General features: G+C 42.0%; 1 protein-coding gene across 2 annotated transcripts in view; it reads right to left on the bottom strand.

Annotated features, from left to right (window-relative positions):
- LOC149324022 (ankyrin repeat domain-containing protein 55-like) overlaps positions 1-8,269 on the bottom strand; it is a 47,450-nt gene extending 39,181 nt beyond the window's left edge. For both annotated transcript variants that reach the window (XM_089513212.1, XM_089513221.1), the window contains exons 1-2: positions 8,176-8,269; positions 2,358-2,480 (exon numbers count right to left, since the gene is read on the bottom strand). In XM_089513212.1, coding sequence (XP_089369338.1) covers positions 2,358-2,480; positions 8,176-8,215 — 163 coding nt within the window. In that variant the 5' untranslated portion in view covers positions 8,216-8,269. The remainder of the gene's footprint in view (positions 1-2,357; positions 2,481-8,175) is intronic.
- Positions 8,270-17,183: the final 8,914 nt, after the last annotated feature.

Genomic DNA, 17,183 nt, shown 5'->3' with positions numbered 1-17,183 from the left:
GTGGTTTGACCATGTGCCATCTCAATTTTGCATGTGCTCATCCAGGGGAGTTCACTGTGTTACATAATGTCATTTCTTCTGTCTGAATTGTGGCTACAATGTGTTGGGGGCAAAGGCCATGCATTTGTGTTAGGCATAAAAGAGGCTTATGTTGCAGTGGTTTCACGTAGGTATATATCTTGCATCACATAGGCTGTGGAACATCATTCTTAATCTCCACATCGTCCAACCATTGTGTTACCATTCACAGCATTTGGAGGGTTAGATATGCATATTAAAACTGTGTGCGTTGGGGGTGGGGGAGGTGTAAAAGTCTTGGACTTTGTATGATTTTGTGGGAGTGGGGTAGCATCAGAGGTGGCCACTAGATCTGTTTTCATGGGAGTGGTAATCTATCTTAACTGTCAGGGAGCCATGGAGGTGCTTGGATCTATTCCTGACAGAGCTTCAGTACTGGACAAGATATACACACATTAAAACAATGCAACCAGCCCTAAGTCCCTGTGTCACTGTGGCCAGATCTGACATCTCAAGGAAGGTGCACAGGTGGCCCATGACCCCCTCCCTTATGTCAACACGGTCCACCTAAGGTAGGAAATGGTGTGTGTGATGATGATGTAGGCTTATAGGTTGTGTCTTCCTGCACCCCAAAATGCTTCTCATGCAGCTCATGTACACATGTGTAGAACAACACACCCACTCTTTTTCACAAGGAGTGTAATTTACCTCAGAAAGTTAGCATTTATCAAACCAGGCTGGTGAAGCTGGTGGCTGGTATTGCTGCATGTTCATCACTTGATTTGTTTAGTCTCTTATACTTAGGCGCCTTACAGACGGGTCTAAGTGGCGCCATCGTTGCGCCAGGAATACACGCGAGGGGCGGCACTTCCGGACGCGCCTTGCCCCTCGCGCGTATTCTGTACGGCAAGATGGCGCCGCCTTATACAGATGGGTGCGGCCATCTTGACGTAACGGACACGCAGCGTCCAGACGTCTAAACCCGGAAGAGCCGTCGCGAGTGCGCGGTTTGGCACTTGCGGAAGCTCTTCCGGGTTGCCGGAAGGAGTGCAATTTCTGCACTCCTTTTTTGCAGCGCGGAGGAGTTGCATGGTTTGGCTGCTGCGGCTCCTTCGCGCTGCAACCGGCAGTGGCCCAAGACCGTCCCTTTTGGGCGGTCTGTAACGGGCCTTAGTTTCAATGAGAAACTGTCTTCCTTCCCTCCTACTACATTGGATTCAGTCTTAACTTCAGTGTTGGAAGGCTTTCCATTATCTCAATATTGTGTTGCTCTTGTGATTACTAGAAACCTCTCAGAAATCTGAAAAAGTTACTTTTTTTGGACTAAAATTCACCAAATTATCTAGTCAACATAGCTGTGGACTATGATGACTGGGGGGTTCTGATAGTTATATTGTAAAAAAGCAATGTCCCCAAAGCTCTGGAACCCACACCATAATCCATTCCATTATGTGGCTCCATGTCTACATAGGTGAGAGAACCAGGCTTCAACTAGATCTTTTATATGGTGTTACATACATACATACATACATACATACATACATACATGGTTCTGACCAAAGTGTGGGTCAGACTTCTGACACTACCATGCAGTTGCTGATGTTCTTCCTCCACATTACAGCAGCCGATCAAGGACCATGATTTATGATACCTACCCCTTCACTACTGTTTGCTTCAATAATTTCCAGTAGAACACTGAAACTAACAGCATTCCTTATGCTGAACAATGGAGAAGTTCAGTATAACTTCTATTAATTTAAAATGCAGTGTTCCAATTGAAATAAAATTGCATTTACAAGGAACTGTACAAAATGCTGTTTTACTGGAATCTCATTTGACTATTTTGATTGATAGGTTTTTAACATAATTGCCTCATTTGTCTTTCATTTTTCGATTTTCCTTAAAAACAGATCTAGCTGTGGACCATCAAAGCTCCCAACATATTAGCTTTTACTATCATTTACCTTTATTATGAGATAGTGTAATTCTGCTAAATCTTTAACAATTCAGTGTTTGCTGTTCTGCTACTTGTGAACACTGAAGGACTTTAGGTCTGCTTATCACATTTCATATGCTTCATTTTCATAGAAGCATTATGTTGTAAAAGTATTAGCTAAATAGGAGTTGGCTAGCTAAAAGTAAATTATGATACACAGACACAAATGAAGATTTCATGAACAGAAAAGCGAAAATTACAAATCATTACCTCTTCTCTTCCAGTCACAATGAAGGAAGTAATATTTAATTCTGATGTTGAAAGTGATGTAAAAAATGTCATAGCTATAGGAATTATGAGTTACCTCTTATGATGACTAAAAATGATACAAAAATTACTTTACCATCACTGTCACAGCATTCTAATATGGAAGGATCTTCACGGATGACAGAAGTCAAAGTATTGATATCCCCATTAGCTGCGGCTTGATACACCACAGTCAGGTCAACTTCTTCTGCTGAATCACCTGTGAAAATAAAAATTGCCTAAAAATAAAGTCATGATCTGTGTGTGAGGAAGGAGGGCAGAAAGAGATTAATAATAATAATAATAATAATAATAATAATAATAATAATAATGATAATAAGATAAAAAGCAAAACATTATTTTTCCATTATATTAATGATGAACACATGCTGCTACGTCAGCAGCATCTCATTTCCTGAGATTTCACGGTCAAAATCTGAGATTGGGAGTAGATGTCTTTGTGATGTTGTGATCCTTGTGATGTCACAGAAGCAGGAAAGTGAAGAATTGGGAGGATGGGTAATTTATGAAGGTAATTCGATTATACACAGCTAATATGCAACACCAGGGCTGGGATGGGAGAAGGAAATTGCCTTGAGATTTGTATCTTTGCCTGGACCTCTAGAGAAGTATAGCGATTCCCTGAGACGTTAGCCATACTCTCGAGACCTGGGAAACCCAAATAATCATTGACTGCTGCAGAAAAAAACAAAACACCCTGAAAGTATATTTGACAATAAAGCAGCCAATGCCAGCATTAAGTATAGGTAGCCACTTTGCTATTACCTATTTTATTTGCTAAAACAGAGCTGTCTTTCCATTAGACAGAATGGAATGGTCACTCAGGTGATAGATGCTGGGAGGCAGTAGCAAAGTCTTGGAAAAGAGATTTGCATTCCATGTGACTTAAAGTATTCTCTTTAAACTAGCCTGCTGCCTTCAGGTATGGTGCAGGATGCCTTCCCATCACTCTGTTGAAGAATTCAACTGCCAGTCCAGTCTTTTGTATTTGGCTTTTGTACTTGGAAGAGACACTATGGCGGGTTACAGACTGCCGAAAAGTGGCAGTCTGCTGCCACCGCCGGTTGCTGCGTCCATGAACCGCAGCAGCCAAACGGTGCGGTTCCTGGACGCAGCAAAGAAGGAGCGCGAAAATCATGCTCCTTCCCGGGCCCCGGATGTGACGCTGCGAGACACTAGTCGCACACTTGTGGCGTCATATCCGGGGTGCGACGTGCAGACACAGAGCATCCGCTACGTCAAGATGGCGGCGGCCGTGTGGAACGGCTGACGCCATTTTGTATGGACTCAGTCCGTGCTAGGGTTAGGGGCGTCTGGAAGAGACGCCCCTTTCTAACCCTAGTACGGACTGAGTCCGTCCTAGGGTGCCTGTCTGTAACAGGCCTATCTTATTATTCTCTGTAGGCAATATAGTCTCTTGGACTGGTCCTGTTCTAAAGTATCTTTCTACATACTATGGTAGAAGCAGGGGTCAGCTAATCTAGTGAATCCTTTGGTTCCTTGTCCCACAGGAGTCCTTCTTCCTCTGAAGACATTTTGATGATGTACAGGGCCCTGCTCTGCATCTGAGTCCAAACATCAGTAACTCCAGTCTACATCATCAGATGCATCTAAAGACAAATTAAATTTGAATTCTTCTGACTTCTTGTTGCTTCTGACTTATGTTGACCCTAAGGCCACCCTATTATGGCCTTTTCTTTGCAAGATTTGCTCAGAGAAGGTTGCATTCCTCTGAGGCTGAGTGTGGCTTGCCTAAGGTCACGTGGTGGGTTTTCATGGCTGAGTGGGGATTTGAATCCTGGTATCCCAGAGTCCTACCCCAATACTCAAAGCACTATGCTATGCTGGCTGTAAAATCACCACACTATGCTATTATTATTATTATTATTATTATTATTATTATATGCTGTTGAATCTGCTTTGACATATGATGAACCTATGAATGAGACTCCTCCAAGAGCTGCTGTTATTAACAGCTCTGCTCAGGTCTTGCAACTTCAGATTAGTGGCTTCCTTGATTGAGTCAATCTGTCTGTAATGCAGTCTTCCCTACTGCATTCCAGTTTTGCCACATTATCCTCTTTTCTAATATGTCCAGAATATGACAGCTTCCCCAATAAAATAAAATAAAATAAAATAAAATAAAATAAAATAAAAGTTATTCAAGCCAGATTTTGTTTTGACTGAATCCTCGAACTCCATAGTGAAATAAATTAAAACCAATGTTTCTTCTTCACATCTCACCAGAGGAAAATGAGAGAGGGAGAGTCCTCCTTTCTCCTCCTTGGAGCAGAAAGATGTAGCCGGACATGCAGGGTTCAATTCTGGGTCTATTCGTATTGTTATTCATACTGCCAACAATGCAAATATTTTGGGGGGAAAACTCAGTTCTGATAATCCTGGGTTAAGTGGGTTTTTTTGGCAGCCCCCCTCCCAAAAAACCCTGAATCGGGTGTTTTTAGGATGCATCAAATACATCCGGATTCATCCTGGATTACTTTCACTATCTGAGCCCAATACAAAGTGTTGGTTATCATCTTTAAAGCCCTATATGGCTTGGGCCCAAGTTACTTGAGGGAACGCCTCTCCCTTCACAATCCGCCCCGCACCCTCAGAACAACTGGAAAACTCCTTCTTGAATATCCTAAAGTGAGATTAACAACCACTCACCAAAGAGCGTTTACAGCCATAGTCCCCACGCATTGGAATAATCGACTCATCCCTACTTTGGACGCCTTTAAGAAGGCGTTGAAAACTCACCTCTTCCGACAGGCATACCCCCCCCCCCCCCGACTCTCTATAAAGGAAACAACTCTCAAATAGGAATCTACCTCAGGATGTTAAATTGTGAATGGTAATTGTATGTTTTTAGATAACATTTTATTTTTATAAGTTGATTTTAAATAATTGTATTAATTTACTATGTACTGTTGAAGTTATACTGATTGTAATCCCGCCTCGATCCGTCAGAAGAGACAGGAAAATACAAATAAAATATTATTATTATTATTATTATTATTATTATTATTATTAGGGCCCTAGAGGGAGAAGCAAGCAACTAAACAGTGGAACAGCAATAAGGAGAAGAAGGAGAAACAGTAAGGAAAAGAAGAATGCCAATAAAAAGCATCTGCCTCCCAAACCCTTTAAAATCTATATTTAGAACAGCATATGCACTAGTAAATGGAGCCATACTGGACCCTGACTAATCTCCTCACACAAGATTTCCCCCCTGCCTTTGGACATCTAAACAGAAGAGATAGGGATATTTCAGGAGTGTTTTAGTTGTGGATCCTTCAAGCAGGGAACTGGGGTAGCTGACTCTTGTGGTTGCTTCCAAGTTGAAGGAAAATGCACTGTTATAGCACTATTATTCCACTTTAGCTGCTGTAGCTGCCTCCTGTTCTTAGCCAGAGAGCTCTTAAGGCTCCATTAGACTACAATACCCAAAATTCCACAGGAGGTGGCAGTAGCAATAAAAGTGAAATAAGAGCACTATAATATGCTCTATAATTCTATGAATTTGGTCAGATCTGCAGGTTTGTTGCATGCCTTACAGTTATTATCTTAATAACCTCATATTACTCAGTATGTAGGCTGGCCAGAAAGGTTTTTCTGTACCTCCTTTTAATATCACCACTACATTCATCTTGTTCCACTGCCTTTAAAGTCTGAGTGTTTTGGGTTCTCTTCTTGAACTGCTTCATTGGTCTGTGTAAAAGAGGAAACTCAAACAGAGGGGACAGTAACAGCCTGTGGTTTGATCCATCTCTGATTCATAGATGTGAGAAATCCCCAAATGCCTTTGCAACTGTATAGGGGAAATCCACAAGAAGGATATTCAGCAGATGTGGGCTTTAATACTCTTCAGATTTTATTCCACCATCCTCCACCAATTTACATGATTGCAGCACTATATTGAGGGCCAACATAGTATAATAGTTTGAGTGTTGCACTACAACTCTGGAGACCAGGGTTCAATTACCAGCTTGGCCATGAAACCTGCTGGGTGCCCTTGGGCAAGGTCACACTCTCTCAGCCTCAGGGGAAGGCAATGGCAAACCTCCTCTAAACAAATCTTGCCAAGAAAACCCAATGATAGGTTTGTCTTAGGGTCACCATAAGTAGGAAAGGACTTGAAGGCACACAACAACAGCACTATCGAGTGGCTGCTATGCTTTCTGTGCTGGTTAATCAAAGGTAGCCTAGCAACTGTTTTGTCCTTTGCCTCAGATGAAACTACTCAGTTGTGCTGTGGCCTTTAGCCAGCACTCAGAAGAAATGCATGATCAGAACACTGATATTTTGAAGGATGTGTTCAGACTCATAGGTAGGATAAACACATAGAGAAGGAGGGAGTATCACCACATCTCTAGCTCTGTGTCTTGATATAAACCTGTTCAGCACAGGATCTACAAAGAGATACTATTCATATACAGTATGTCTCCTTGTATGTAAGATATCCCATGTGGTTTGGACTGCTGTGCCATTGGGACACTGATAGTACCACACACCTATTTAGGCAGGGCTGTGGTCTGCGAGCAGATGTTGCAGGTCTTTGCAGATGTTCTGAAAATGCATCTGTCAAGAGGGAAGTATCAGAGGCACATGTGAGATTGGAGGCAGGGCATCACCACAGTCTTTCTCTTTTGGTTGTCTGTGCAGTTATTCTAAGCACGGAGATGATCTAAATCTGCATAGGACTGTTGTTAGTACTCAGTGCAGGAGAAGGAAGGAAACAGGATGTTCACATTTGTCACATCCATTGTAACAAATCTTTGCAGGATTAAATGCAGAAGACCTTGTGGGTAGAAGATTTCCCTACAACAAATGCATTTGAAAGGAACTATTGGACTGAAAAGGTCATCATCATCATCATCATCATCATCATCATCATCATCATCATCACATTCATGATTAGTTTTGGTATTATTATTAACACAGAGCACTACCAAAGAAATCAGGTAAATAGATACAGATATAATAAAACTGTTTCAATTCAGCAAAGAGAACATGCAGTGGGTATTCATCTATTTTATGTTTCCTGTCATTTCACACACTCACATGGAGCCCAGGTGCTTTGATTTGGGCCTGATTCTGCTTATTTAGCAAACATTAACTTAAAAAAGTGAGGGGCAAACACTGAGAGTAGAGAAGGTTTCATTAATATCTTTAGGGAGGCATGCAAAAATTTGAATCAACACTAGCATCTAGTATCAGGTCTTGCTTTGGTGATATAGAAAGCCATATGAAAAGTTATAGACATTTTGGAATTGAGCATTCAGAACAGAATATCATAAGGTAAATGAATAGGAAATCCAAATACAGTGCTGAAATACAGCCATCTGGCTACAGAGCAGAAAATTTCATTTCCATAGTAACCTTTCCTGGTGCAAATACACCTTTGCTTTAAGGAACAATGGTGTATAACTGGGTTTTTCATTAATACCTTATCCCTACAGTCAGTTTAAAGATTTTTTTGAAAAAAGAAAACAACATCTCCAGACACTGACTGTTACCTTGTAATTTCATTATCACTTATTTAAATCAGGAAATGTAATTAGTTACTTGAAATCCGCACAGGAAATTGGTTTTGAATGATGCCTGTGTGCAGATTATTGTAAGCACAGAAATCTAAACAAGCAGAAGGAAATTGTCAAGTACTCATTATGTTCATCTTTTATGTAGCAGATGTAAATGGCTGCGCTTGAAACAGTGAGATCCCCTTTTCAAAATCGACATGTAGAGACACCCATATCTGGCAATTCAACACGAAATTCATACGGAGCCACGTTTCCCACATACAACATTGTTCTGTACTAACTAACTAAGGATGCAACTAACACAGCCACATAAGCTTGAATTCATTTTAGCATTAACAGTAAACAGCTTACCTTTCTGTTGATCAAACACAGATGAAGTACTAAAATCCATTGCTGCTGGTCTAGTACATTGTTTTGTAGCCTCTGCAATCACCGAAGCATAAGCCTGTATATTACGCTAGTAAACAACACATGGAATGATTGCTGTCACCAGTCTTCTTGCTTGCATTAAATTTGCTTTGCAGTAGCAGGTTATCATAAAAGCAAATATGCTGCCTGTCATGTAACAGGAACCTCATCATCCATTTGTAAAAGGCTGGGCTGAAAATGATCCTTTTGAAATTGCCTAATGTTTCATTGCTCCAGGGGTTGAAATAAGCTGTTTTGGTCCTGTGTCTGAGAAGAGCACTGTTGATAGTGCAGTGTCAGCGACAAGAACGTTGTATTTAATCTCAAATCTGTGTGGATGAATGGGAATCTACAATGCTAGACAGAGCATGTGCAAAGGTTGCAGTGCCATTTGGAATACTGATGTGTTCATGAGATTGATGAAACAGCATCTGCGATGGTTAAGAGAAAGATGCCTATACAAAAGTCTACTCTAACCAACTAGTAACCTATGGATTTTATAACCTATGAACCTAATTTGGATGTTTTATATGGTACTGATAGAAAATGATGCATGTTTTCATGGAAGCAGGAGGTTCTCTGTGTTCAAGAAGGTGTTGTTGTTGTTATGTGCCTTCAAGTTGTTTCCAATATGGTAACTGGAAGGTTTTCTGGGCAGAGAGTGTGTGACTTGCCCAAGGTCACCCAGTGGGTTTCCATGACTGATTAGGGAATTAGACCTTGAACTCCAGAGTCACAGTCCAATACTCAAACCACTACATTCTTGTATATGGGAGCCTTTTCAATTGCATGAACTGCACTTGCTCGTGTGGAAGTCTTCAGGGGCCCAGTGAGTGGGCAGAAATGTGGCAAGTAAGGTGAGAGTGTATGAGACAGAGTGCACACATGCATCTGCACATATATCTACACCTCCTGATCAGGATCACTACGGGATTGAAGTTTAAATTCTCATTACTCCAGCAATTCTGACTTCATAGGCAGAATAGCAATAGCAATAGCAAGTACATTTCTATACCGCTTATCAGTGTACTTAAGTACTCCTTAAGCAGTTTACAAAGTGTAAGCTGATTGCCCCCAACAATCTGGGTACTCATTTCAGCGACCTCGAAAGGAAGCAAGCCTGATTCGAGCTTGAGCCCTTTCGCTGGTATTGAACTCGCAACCTTATGGTTTGTGAGTGAGTGGCTGCAGTACAAGCATTTAACCACTGCACCACCAGGGCACAGAATAGTGTTACCCAAAATGCAAGGGTTCCAAGAGAGTACCCACAATTGTATTCAACGGGGGAATTAATTTAACTTAATAGGAAGCAATGAGGGGCCTTCAGGTAATTCTTAAAAGCTGGGGTTCTAGCCTACGTACAATGGTTCCAAACCAAGAACTCCAAATTAGATTCCAAATTAGATTAGTTTTATGTATAACAGCAATGGGAAATCAACTTGTACACAAGACACTCACTCACACACATATACAAGAACTAACAATGTAAAAGGTAGTGATTTCAGAGGGCTTAGCAGAGAGCAATACTTTACCAGATTCAGGCATGGAGCCCCAATCAGGGAGGCTGCCTGTTTGAATTCAATCAAGACTGAATTGGGACTGCCCCAACTGGCCATGTGTATAGGAGGAAATGTGTCCTGAGGCAGTTTCTCAGGAGTTTGAGTGGATTTTTCCAGGAGGAAGAATGGCAAGAGGTTTGTGAAAATGGCAGGGCTATCAATTTGGATGTCTCACACAAAGAAGTGTCATGTCCAGAGAGAAGTGTCCTTTGATTCCCAAACTCCTGTGTGAAGGGATTGTGTTGATCCCAGCCTCAAAGGTCCTATCCTGTCTCTGTGAGCTAGGATTATCTAAGCCATTGTATTTTCAACTACTACATATAGATGAGAGAGCTGGACAGTGATGAAAGCTGCTAGAAAGAAAGTCAACTCATTCAAGATGTGATTCTGGAGAAGAGTGCTGAGGATACCATGAATGGCCAAAAAGACAAACAAATGTGTCCTAGAATTGATCAAGCCTGAGCTCTCCATTGAAGTCAAGATGACTAAACTGAGGTTGCCATACTTCAGCCATATCATCAGAATACATGATTCACTAAAAAGACAATAATGTGCAGGAAAGGTGGAGGGCAGTAGAAAGAGAAAAAGACTGCATACCTGATGGATAAACTCAACCAATTGTTAATGGCTTTTCTGTGAAGCCTTATTGATATGATTTGATCTGACTCTGCATTGTATTTGTTGATGGATATTACTACTGAACATCTTTCTTCACTATTAATGGCACCTCACTTCTTGTCTTTGCATTTCTGGGCAGAAAGCTGTGTAATTATTCGACTCAAATATCCCATTCCTGTGCATTTTATGTTGCTCACTCCAGGTATTGCTATGCTCATACAGTTGTCCCTCCCTTTTCACAGCCTTGGGATCTGCAACTTTGCTCTTCATGGACAGCGAGCAGGGAGGGAACAAAATAACGTATGTGCCTGAGGTGTGCATGTGGAGCCACGCGCAGGAGTGCGTGGCCATTGAAATACATGGCACCCCAATATTGGTGAATTTTCAGGTTTGCGGGGTGGGGGGTGGGGTCCGGAACAGATCCCCTGCGAATCAGAAGGGATGACTGTACATTCAATTTCTTGTTTGACTATGTCTAGCTTCCCTTGACTCATGCTTCTCACATGCCATGTTCAAATAATATGTGTAGTACAGCTCTGGACATGCCATTTATTTTTTGAGCACATCTACTGTGAGTGGTTACATTCCTTTTCATAACTGCCTTCTACTTTGCCCTCTTAGCACTTTGTTTGTATCTTATTCCTACCTTTTTTCATTTTGGATTGCCTCATCTAAAGATTTTTCTTGGGGAGAGGTTCTAATGAAGACATTCACCACTGCCTCCCTGTGCACAGTACTAACATGTGTTAGCTATGCTGTCATTCCTGTTTTCCACCACTACTGCTACTGCCAAGTAGCTGCTTGACACCCTAGTGCTTACATAATGTCATTTAGACTAAGCAGGATCAATCTTTATCCCTTCTCATTTGATGGGTGTAAAACATTACATCGCTCTTCTGACTCCCCCTCCCCAATTCTGCCCCTCTCAGGTCCAACACTTCATTGCTGTTGCTTCTGTTTTTGTTCTCTCAAAAGCATTTTCAGATACAGTTCCAATTCCATTTCCTGCAACACTTTTCCATCCTGGAATGGATAGAGAAACTAAAACACCTTAAGTTTGTTTTCTATTGTTGTTGGTGTCATTGCTCCTTAATCATAATAGTGTGTTGCATGCATGCAATCAATATCATTTATTCTTCAGCGTTTCCCTAAGGCTGAGCTCTCAAGATGGCTTCCTTGAGTGAAGGCAGATACACAGTTAGAACAGTAAGAGGGTACTATAGTCAGTCCTCCGCGAAAACAGAGACTTGCCAATATTCAAGCCCCATAGGCGCACCCCATTGAAGTTAACGGAGGTCGCCTCTCTGTGAATATTCAACACCACAGATCTCAAGTCTGCGAGAAGGGAGGGGTGACTGTACTGAGAAATGAAGGGGAGATGTCAAAATGCATGTGAGAACCCGAAGGGTTTGAAGAAACAGAGGGGTAAAAATCTTTAAAAAGAAATTAAAGAAGGCAGGAACTAATGGGCTTGCAGCTTCATCTCTTAGGTTTTTCCTACTGGGGATTAATCATTACAAAAGCCATCCCACAGCGAATACCCTAAAATTGTAACCCAATAGATACATGGATGTTACAAAATCTAAAGAAAGGAAGGCTTTGCATCTTTCCATCCTGGGCAGGATGGCCTTAATCAAGATGTTCATGATCCCCCAACTTTTTTTTTTCTATTTCAAACAATCCCACTGACTCCTCCCCCATCTAAATTTAAGAAGTGGCAAAAACTAATTAATCAATTGATTTTCAATAAAAAAGACCCAGATTTTCCAAAACGACTAGACACATTACTTCCAAAGAAAGAGGTCTGGCACTTATTTCCAGGCTTTCCAACTCAGCCAAACTATTCAATTAATTAAGGACAACAGTGCTACCAGATGGGTAAATGTAGAAGTTTATATTATGAAGTCCATTGAATTTACTTGCCTCTATGCCAAAACTTCAAACCAGAATCTAATCCATTTTTATCTAACTCCTTAATCATCTGGTATAAATAGGGTTGCCATAAGTCAGGAGCTCCAAACCGGGACAAATGTAGGACAAGATTTACAAATGCAGGACAATTTTTTTAAAATGGAGGACACGCCAAAAATAATGATTTTTAAAAAAATGTTAATATAAATGCATGTTTCTTAGACATGGTCAAAATGGAGGACACTTTGTTATTTAATAACAAAAATAAAATAAAATAAAAAACCAAGGCTGGGTTGTATATATTTAAAAATAAAAATAAAAACCTTTCCCTGCCCCTGGCCCAGAGGCCTATCCTCCTCCTTTGCCTCCTCCTCCTCCTCCTTTGCCTCCTCTTCCTCCTTTGCTGCCGCCGCCGCCGCCTCTTCTTCCTCCTATTCCTCCTCCTTTGCCTCCTCCTCCTCCTTTGCCTCCGCCTCCTCCTCCAAGGTGCCTGACACTGGCCAATGGCAGACTGGGGCTGGAAACTAGGCCAGCCCCTGCTCGTCTGCCATTGTCCAGAAGGCTTAGGAGGCGAGCGCTGCCCCTTAAGCCCCGTGCGCGAGCGTGCAAAAGGGGCGAGTGCGTGCTGCTGCCGGCCGTGGCCCAGGCAAGCGCCGCGGGCTGCGCAGCAGCTGCACTGGGGGGAGATGGAGGAGGAGCGGTGGAGGCGGAGGGCGGCGCAGCCATGGAGGAGGAGGAGGAGGTGGGTGGCCGGCCAGCCACGTTAGCAGCCGCGATAATGGCCGCATGAGCGCGCCCGTTCCAGAGGCTGGGCCCGGGACAAAGGCCGGAATTGGGGGGGGGGAAACTGGGCCGGGGCAGGCAGACCCCCCCAAAAGCAGGTTTGTCCCAGGGGCCGCCGGGATATGGCATCCCTAGGTATAAATGGAAACACATACTGGCTCTGGACCCCTCTCCCATTAAACCCTTTTTTTGCATCCTCTTTCTCACTTAGATGATCAATTTCCTCTAATAAGGTTATTGAGAAAATGTAAACTCTTCTACACCTTAGACCTGTTTTCTGGTGGATTACCAAAGCCCATCACCACCATAAAACTTCCCTAGAACAAACTAACATTACCTACCTTCAAGTACACCAGACTGCTTCCTTTGCATCACACCTAGCCTCAGCAGGAGAAACTCCACATCTGCTCTCCTTTTTTGAAATTTTTGTTTGAACACCACATCTCATACTAAAGGGATGGCAGCACTTATCTACAAACATCTCCTGGAACACACATATGATAAAGGCCAATATACGCACTCATTTTGGCAAGCAGAATTGAAAACTACGGTTTCAGACACTGCATGGGCTCATATTTAGAACTTTATCGCACACGTATTTTTAAACGTTTGGGGAACTGAAGGAGGAGGCTCATGTGCGTGCGCGTCTGGCAGAAAACGGAGTTTATCGCACACGAATATGTCCTCCAACAGGCCCCGTTCCGTCCCCCGGCGCGTAGCTGTCCTCGTCCAGTCCTTACGGGCGTGATTTTTGCCTGATGGAAGTAGTTTTCTCCGTTTTCTGCCAGACGCGCGCGCACACGAGCGTCCTCCTTCAGTTCCCCAAACGTTTAAAAATATGTGTGCGATAAAGTCCTTAGTCTTCACCCCCGTACAAATCCCATTTGGAATCTGTGAGAGAGAATACTTTGAAATCCATCCATAGATGGTATCTCACACATGTAACACTGTCTAAAATGGTTAAAACGCTTTCTCTGGATCGGGGTAGGCAACCTGCGGCCTGCGGACCGGATGTGGCCTGGCAAGGCCTTGGGACCGGCCCCAGCTTGGTCCTGCCGCTGATTGCCGCTGGAGCATTTGGCCTATCAGGAGGAGGCGGGCAAGGGGGGGCAAGCGGCAGGCAAGGGGAGCAAGTGGCGGGCAAGGGGGGGAATTGTCTATAGAAGCCTCCGAAACATGCATTTATATTAACATTTTTTTAAAAATCAGCAAATTTTAGCGTGTCCTCTATATTTTAAAAGTGTCCTCCATTTGAAATATTTGTCCTACATTTGTCCTGGTTTATTTATTTATTTATTTATTTATTTTTAAAAATTAATTATTTATTTTTTGGCTTCGGCCCACCAGTTGTCTGAGGGATAGCAACCCGGCCCCTGGCTCAAAAAAGGTTGCCTATCCCTGCTCTGGATTGTTGGAGAGGTTGTAAATCTAGAGGCTCTTGTGCTTATGTGGAATGAATGTCCTAATGTGAGAAAATTCTGAGATGCAGTTCTGATCAAACTGTACATTTCTGTCCAATTCTGATTTTGCTTGCTATATTTGTTAAAGATAATTCGAACTTGAAATATAGATAACTGATCATTTTTCTCATTACTGCTGCCAGATTAGAAATTGCTAAGTGTTGGAAGTCAGGTGACCTCTCCATTGAGGATTGGTGGTTGCTGCAGCTCCAGGGCAACCAGGGTGGCCCCAATCCGCTCTTTTTGGGCGGTCTGTTCTGGCCCTATGTTAATAACACTCCCACCAGATCCAACCTCTTACTTCATAGATGGATCTTTGGATGGGCACTCTAGAACTTGACAAGCTGGACTCTCTGGCTTTTGCTGAGAACTAATTATCTGATTCTGCTGTAGAATAACTATTCCTCAGACATAAACCCTTGACCCTTACAGTTGTTGTTGTTGTTTGCCATTGTTCTACAGACTTTGTATGTTGTATTGTAAAAACCCAATAAAATTTAGTTAGAAAATATTGTTTTTAGATGAAGCTCACAAGTGGAAGCTCCAACCAATGGCATCATGGCTATTGAGAATCCTCAAATTTTTATTCACAGACAGGTCTCTCTCTCTCTCTCTCTGGAGCATTACAAGCATGCCACTTCCTATCTTCATCTGTAAAATGTTGAAGAATATGATTTAGTTATTCCGATAAATGAGGTTGGAATGTGGTTTACTGCTGCAGCATAAACTGCTGTAATTACACAACTTTAACCATATTTCACACTTCCCCTTGAAAATTTATCTTACATTGTCTTCCGCAGTGGTCAGCCAATCACCTATGGGAAACCCACAAGCAAAACCTGATTGCAATAGCACCCTCTCTCTTGTGTTCCCTCATGACTGACATATAGAGCCCTCTATTATACACCCATCCTGATTTTGACAGCCTTTGATCTAAAATAGGAAGAGAATCAGAACCTTCTTCTTATTTCACTTCCTAATTTTTCAAAAATTTTTTTTAATAATGTTGAAATGGTATATCTGTGCTACTGAATTTCTAATATTTTGCAATCACAGAAAGAATTGCAGTACTGTCTAAAGTTGTCATAGGTGAACATAGGCCCACTGATTGACAGATAACTGTTGGATATAATATGTACCCAAAGTTTTCTAAGTGTACATTCGATAGAAAAAGAACTAGACTCACATGGCTAGTAAAACCAATGGAAATTATTTTCATTTGTTTCTCCGGGCTATAATAGTGAGATACAAATGCAAAAATTCCCCTCTCATCACCCTTGAATACAAATGTACATCCAAGATGCACAATGTAAGACCTTGGGGTCACATATGGCCCTTAGATATTGGCTGTGAAAACTCCAGAATTGGAGGAGCTACACTCATTCTTCCCTGCAGACCATTCAATTCAATAAACTGCAGAGGTGGGTGGTGGGTTGTTTTCTGGCCATCAGGATTTTTGTTTTTCCCACTATTGGTAACCAGAATTTTTTAAAAAAACAGAGAAATTTCAGAAAAATATATTTTCCATCTATTCTGTTTTGGCAGAGACAGTCCTGATTAATTTCTAATCATCCTACTTTTTAAGCTGCTTATAAAGTGTCACAGGGCCCGAACAGACAGACCAAAATAAAGCTGCTTTGGATCACTTTGGAGGTATACTGTTTAAATGATGCATGCGTCTTAAGAGGCCAGAAGCCGCACCAAAACCACGCTTCAATCCTAATGATTGGAGTGCAGTTTGGTGCAGCTTCTGGCCTCTTAAAATGTGTGTGTCATTTAAACAGCATACCTCCAAAGTGACCCAAAGCAGCTTTATTTTGGCCTGTCTGTTTGGGCCCTCATTTTTTCTCTCCTTCTCCCACTTTCCTCTTCATCCTCAGCATGCTTCAACTGCTCCATATTGAAAGTTTGTGCAAAGGTAGTTATCACTCAGTTCACCGGGGAAGAGGAGAGGGTGGAATCCTACCTTTCCCAGTATGTTCAGGAAAAAGCAAACTGCTGCACTCTTCCTTAGCTGGTGTGATCTTCCTAATTAATAACATTTGCCATTTTGTCCACATCCTGCAGTTGTTTGGCCACATGTGTCCTGGTTTTCATCTGTGAAATGTTGGAGGGTAAAGAAGAGGTTTTTGGGCAGGAATGGATAACGGAAACTTTCATCTCCTCATAATTACATAGCAATCTCTGGATCTCAGTGGGCAAGGAGGGGTGTTTTAGAGAGAGCTTTAAAAAGTGACTTTTATACAGAGCTTGGAATAGATTCCGATTCCAAGAATCCCAGCTGTTCCTCTTTCTAGTCCTCCTTTGTAATTTCCTTGTTCAAGGACTGCAACCTGTAAATTCCTTAGTGTACTATATATCTAAGAGCTTATCTACACAATTTAAATACTCCTCATTCTATTCAAAAGGAATGCAATCTCTCCACATGCAATTTGAATTAGGACGTATTTTGGGGGGAACTCCTTAAACTCAGCAGAAAAAGGAACAGTAGTTTTCATTGGAGTATCTGCAAGTATCTACAAGGACACGGACAGATGTATTGCCATCCATCTACTTCACCTCTGTTTGCAAGTCTGCACATTTTTGGCAGAGGGAGGCAAATTTGCACAGGAAAATGAAG

Source organism: Sceloporus occidentalis, unplaced genomic scaffold (genome assembly GCF_023333645.1).
Source record: "Sceloporus occidentalis isolate IW3139 unplaced genomic scaffold, rSceOcc1.0.p SCAF_1, whole genome shotgun sequence".
Taxonomy (NCBI): Eukaryota; Metazoa; Chordata; class Lepidosauria; order Squamata; family Phrynosomatidae; genus Sceloporus; species Sceloporus occidentalis.
This window is presented reverse-complemented; position numbering and strand designations above follow the sequence as displayed.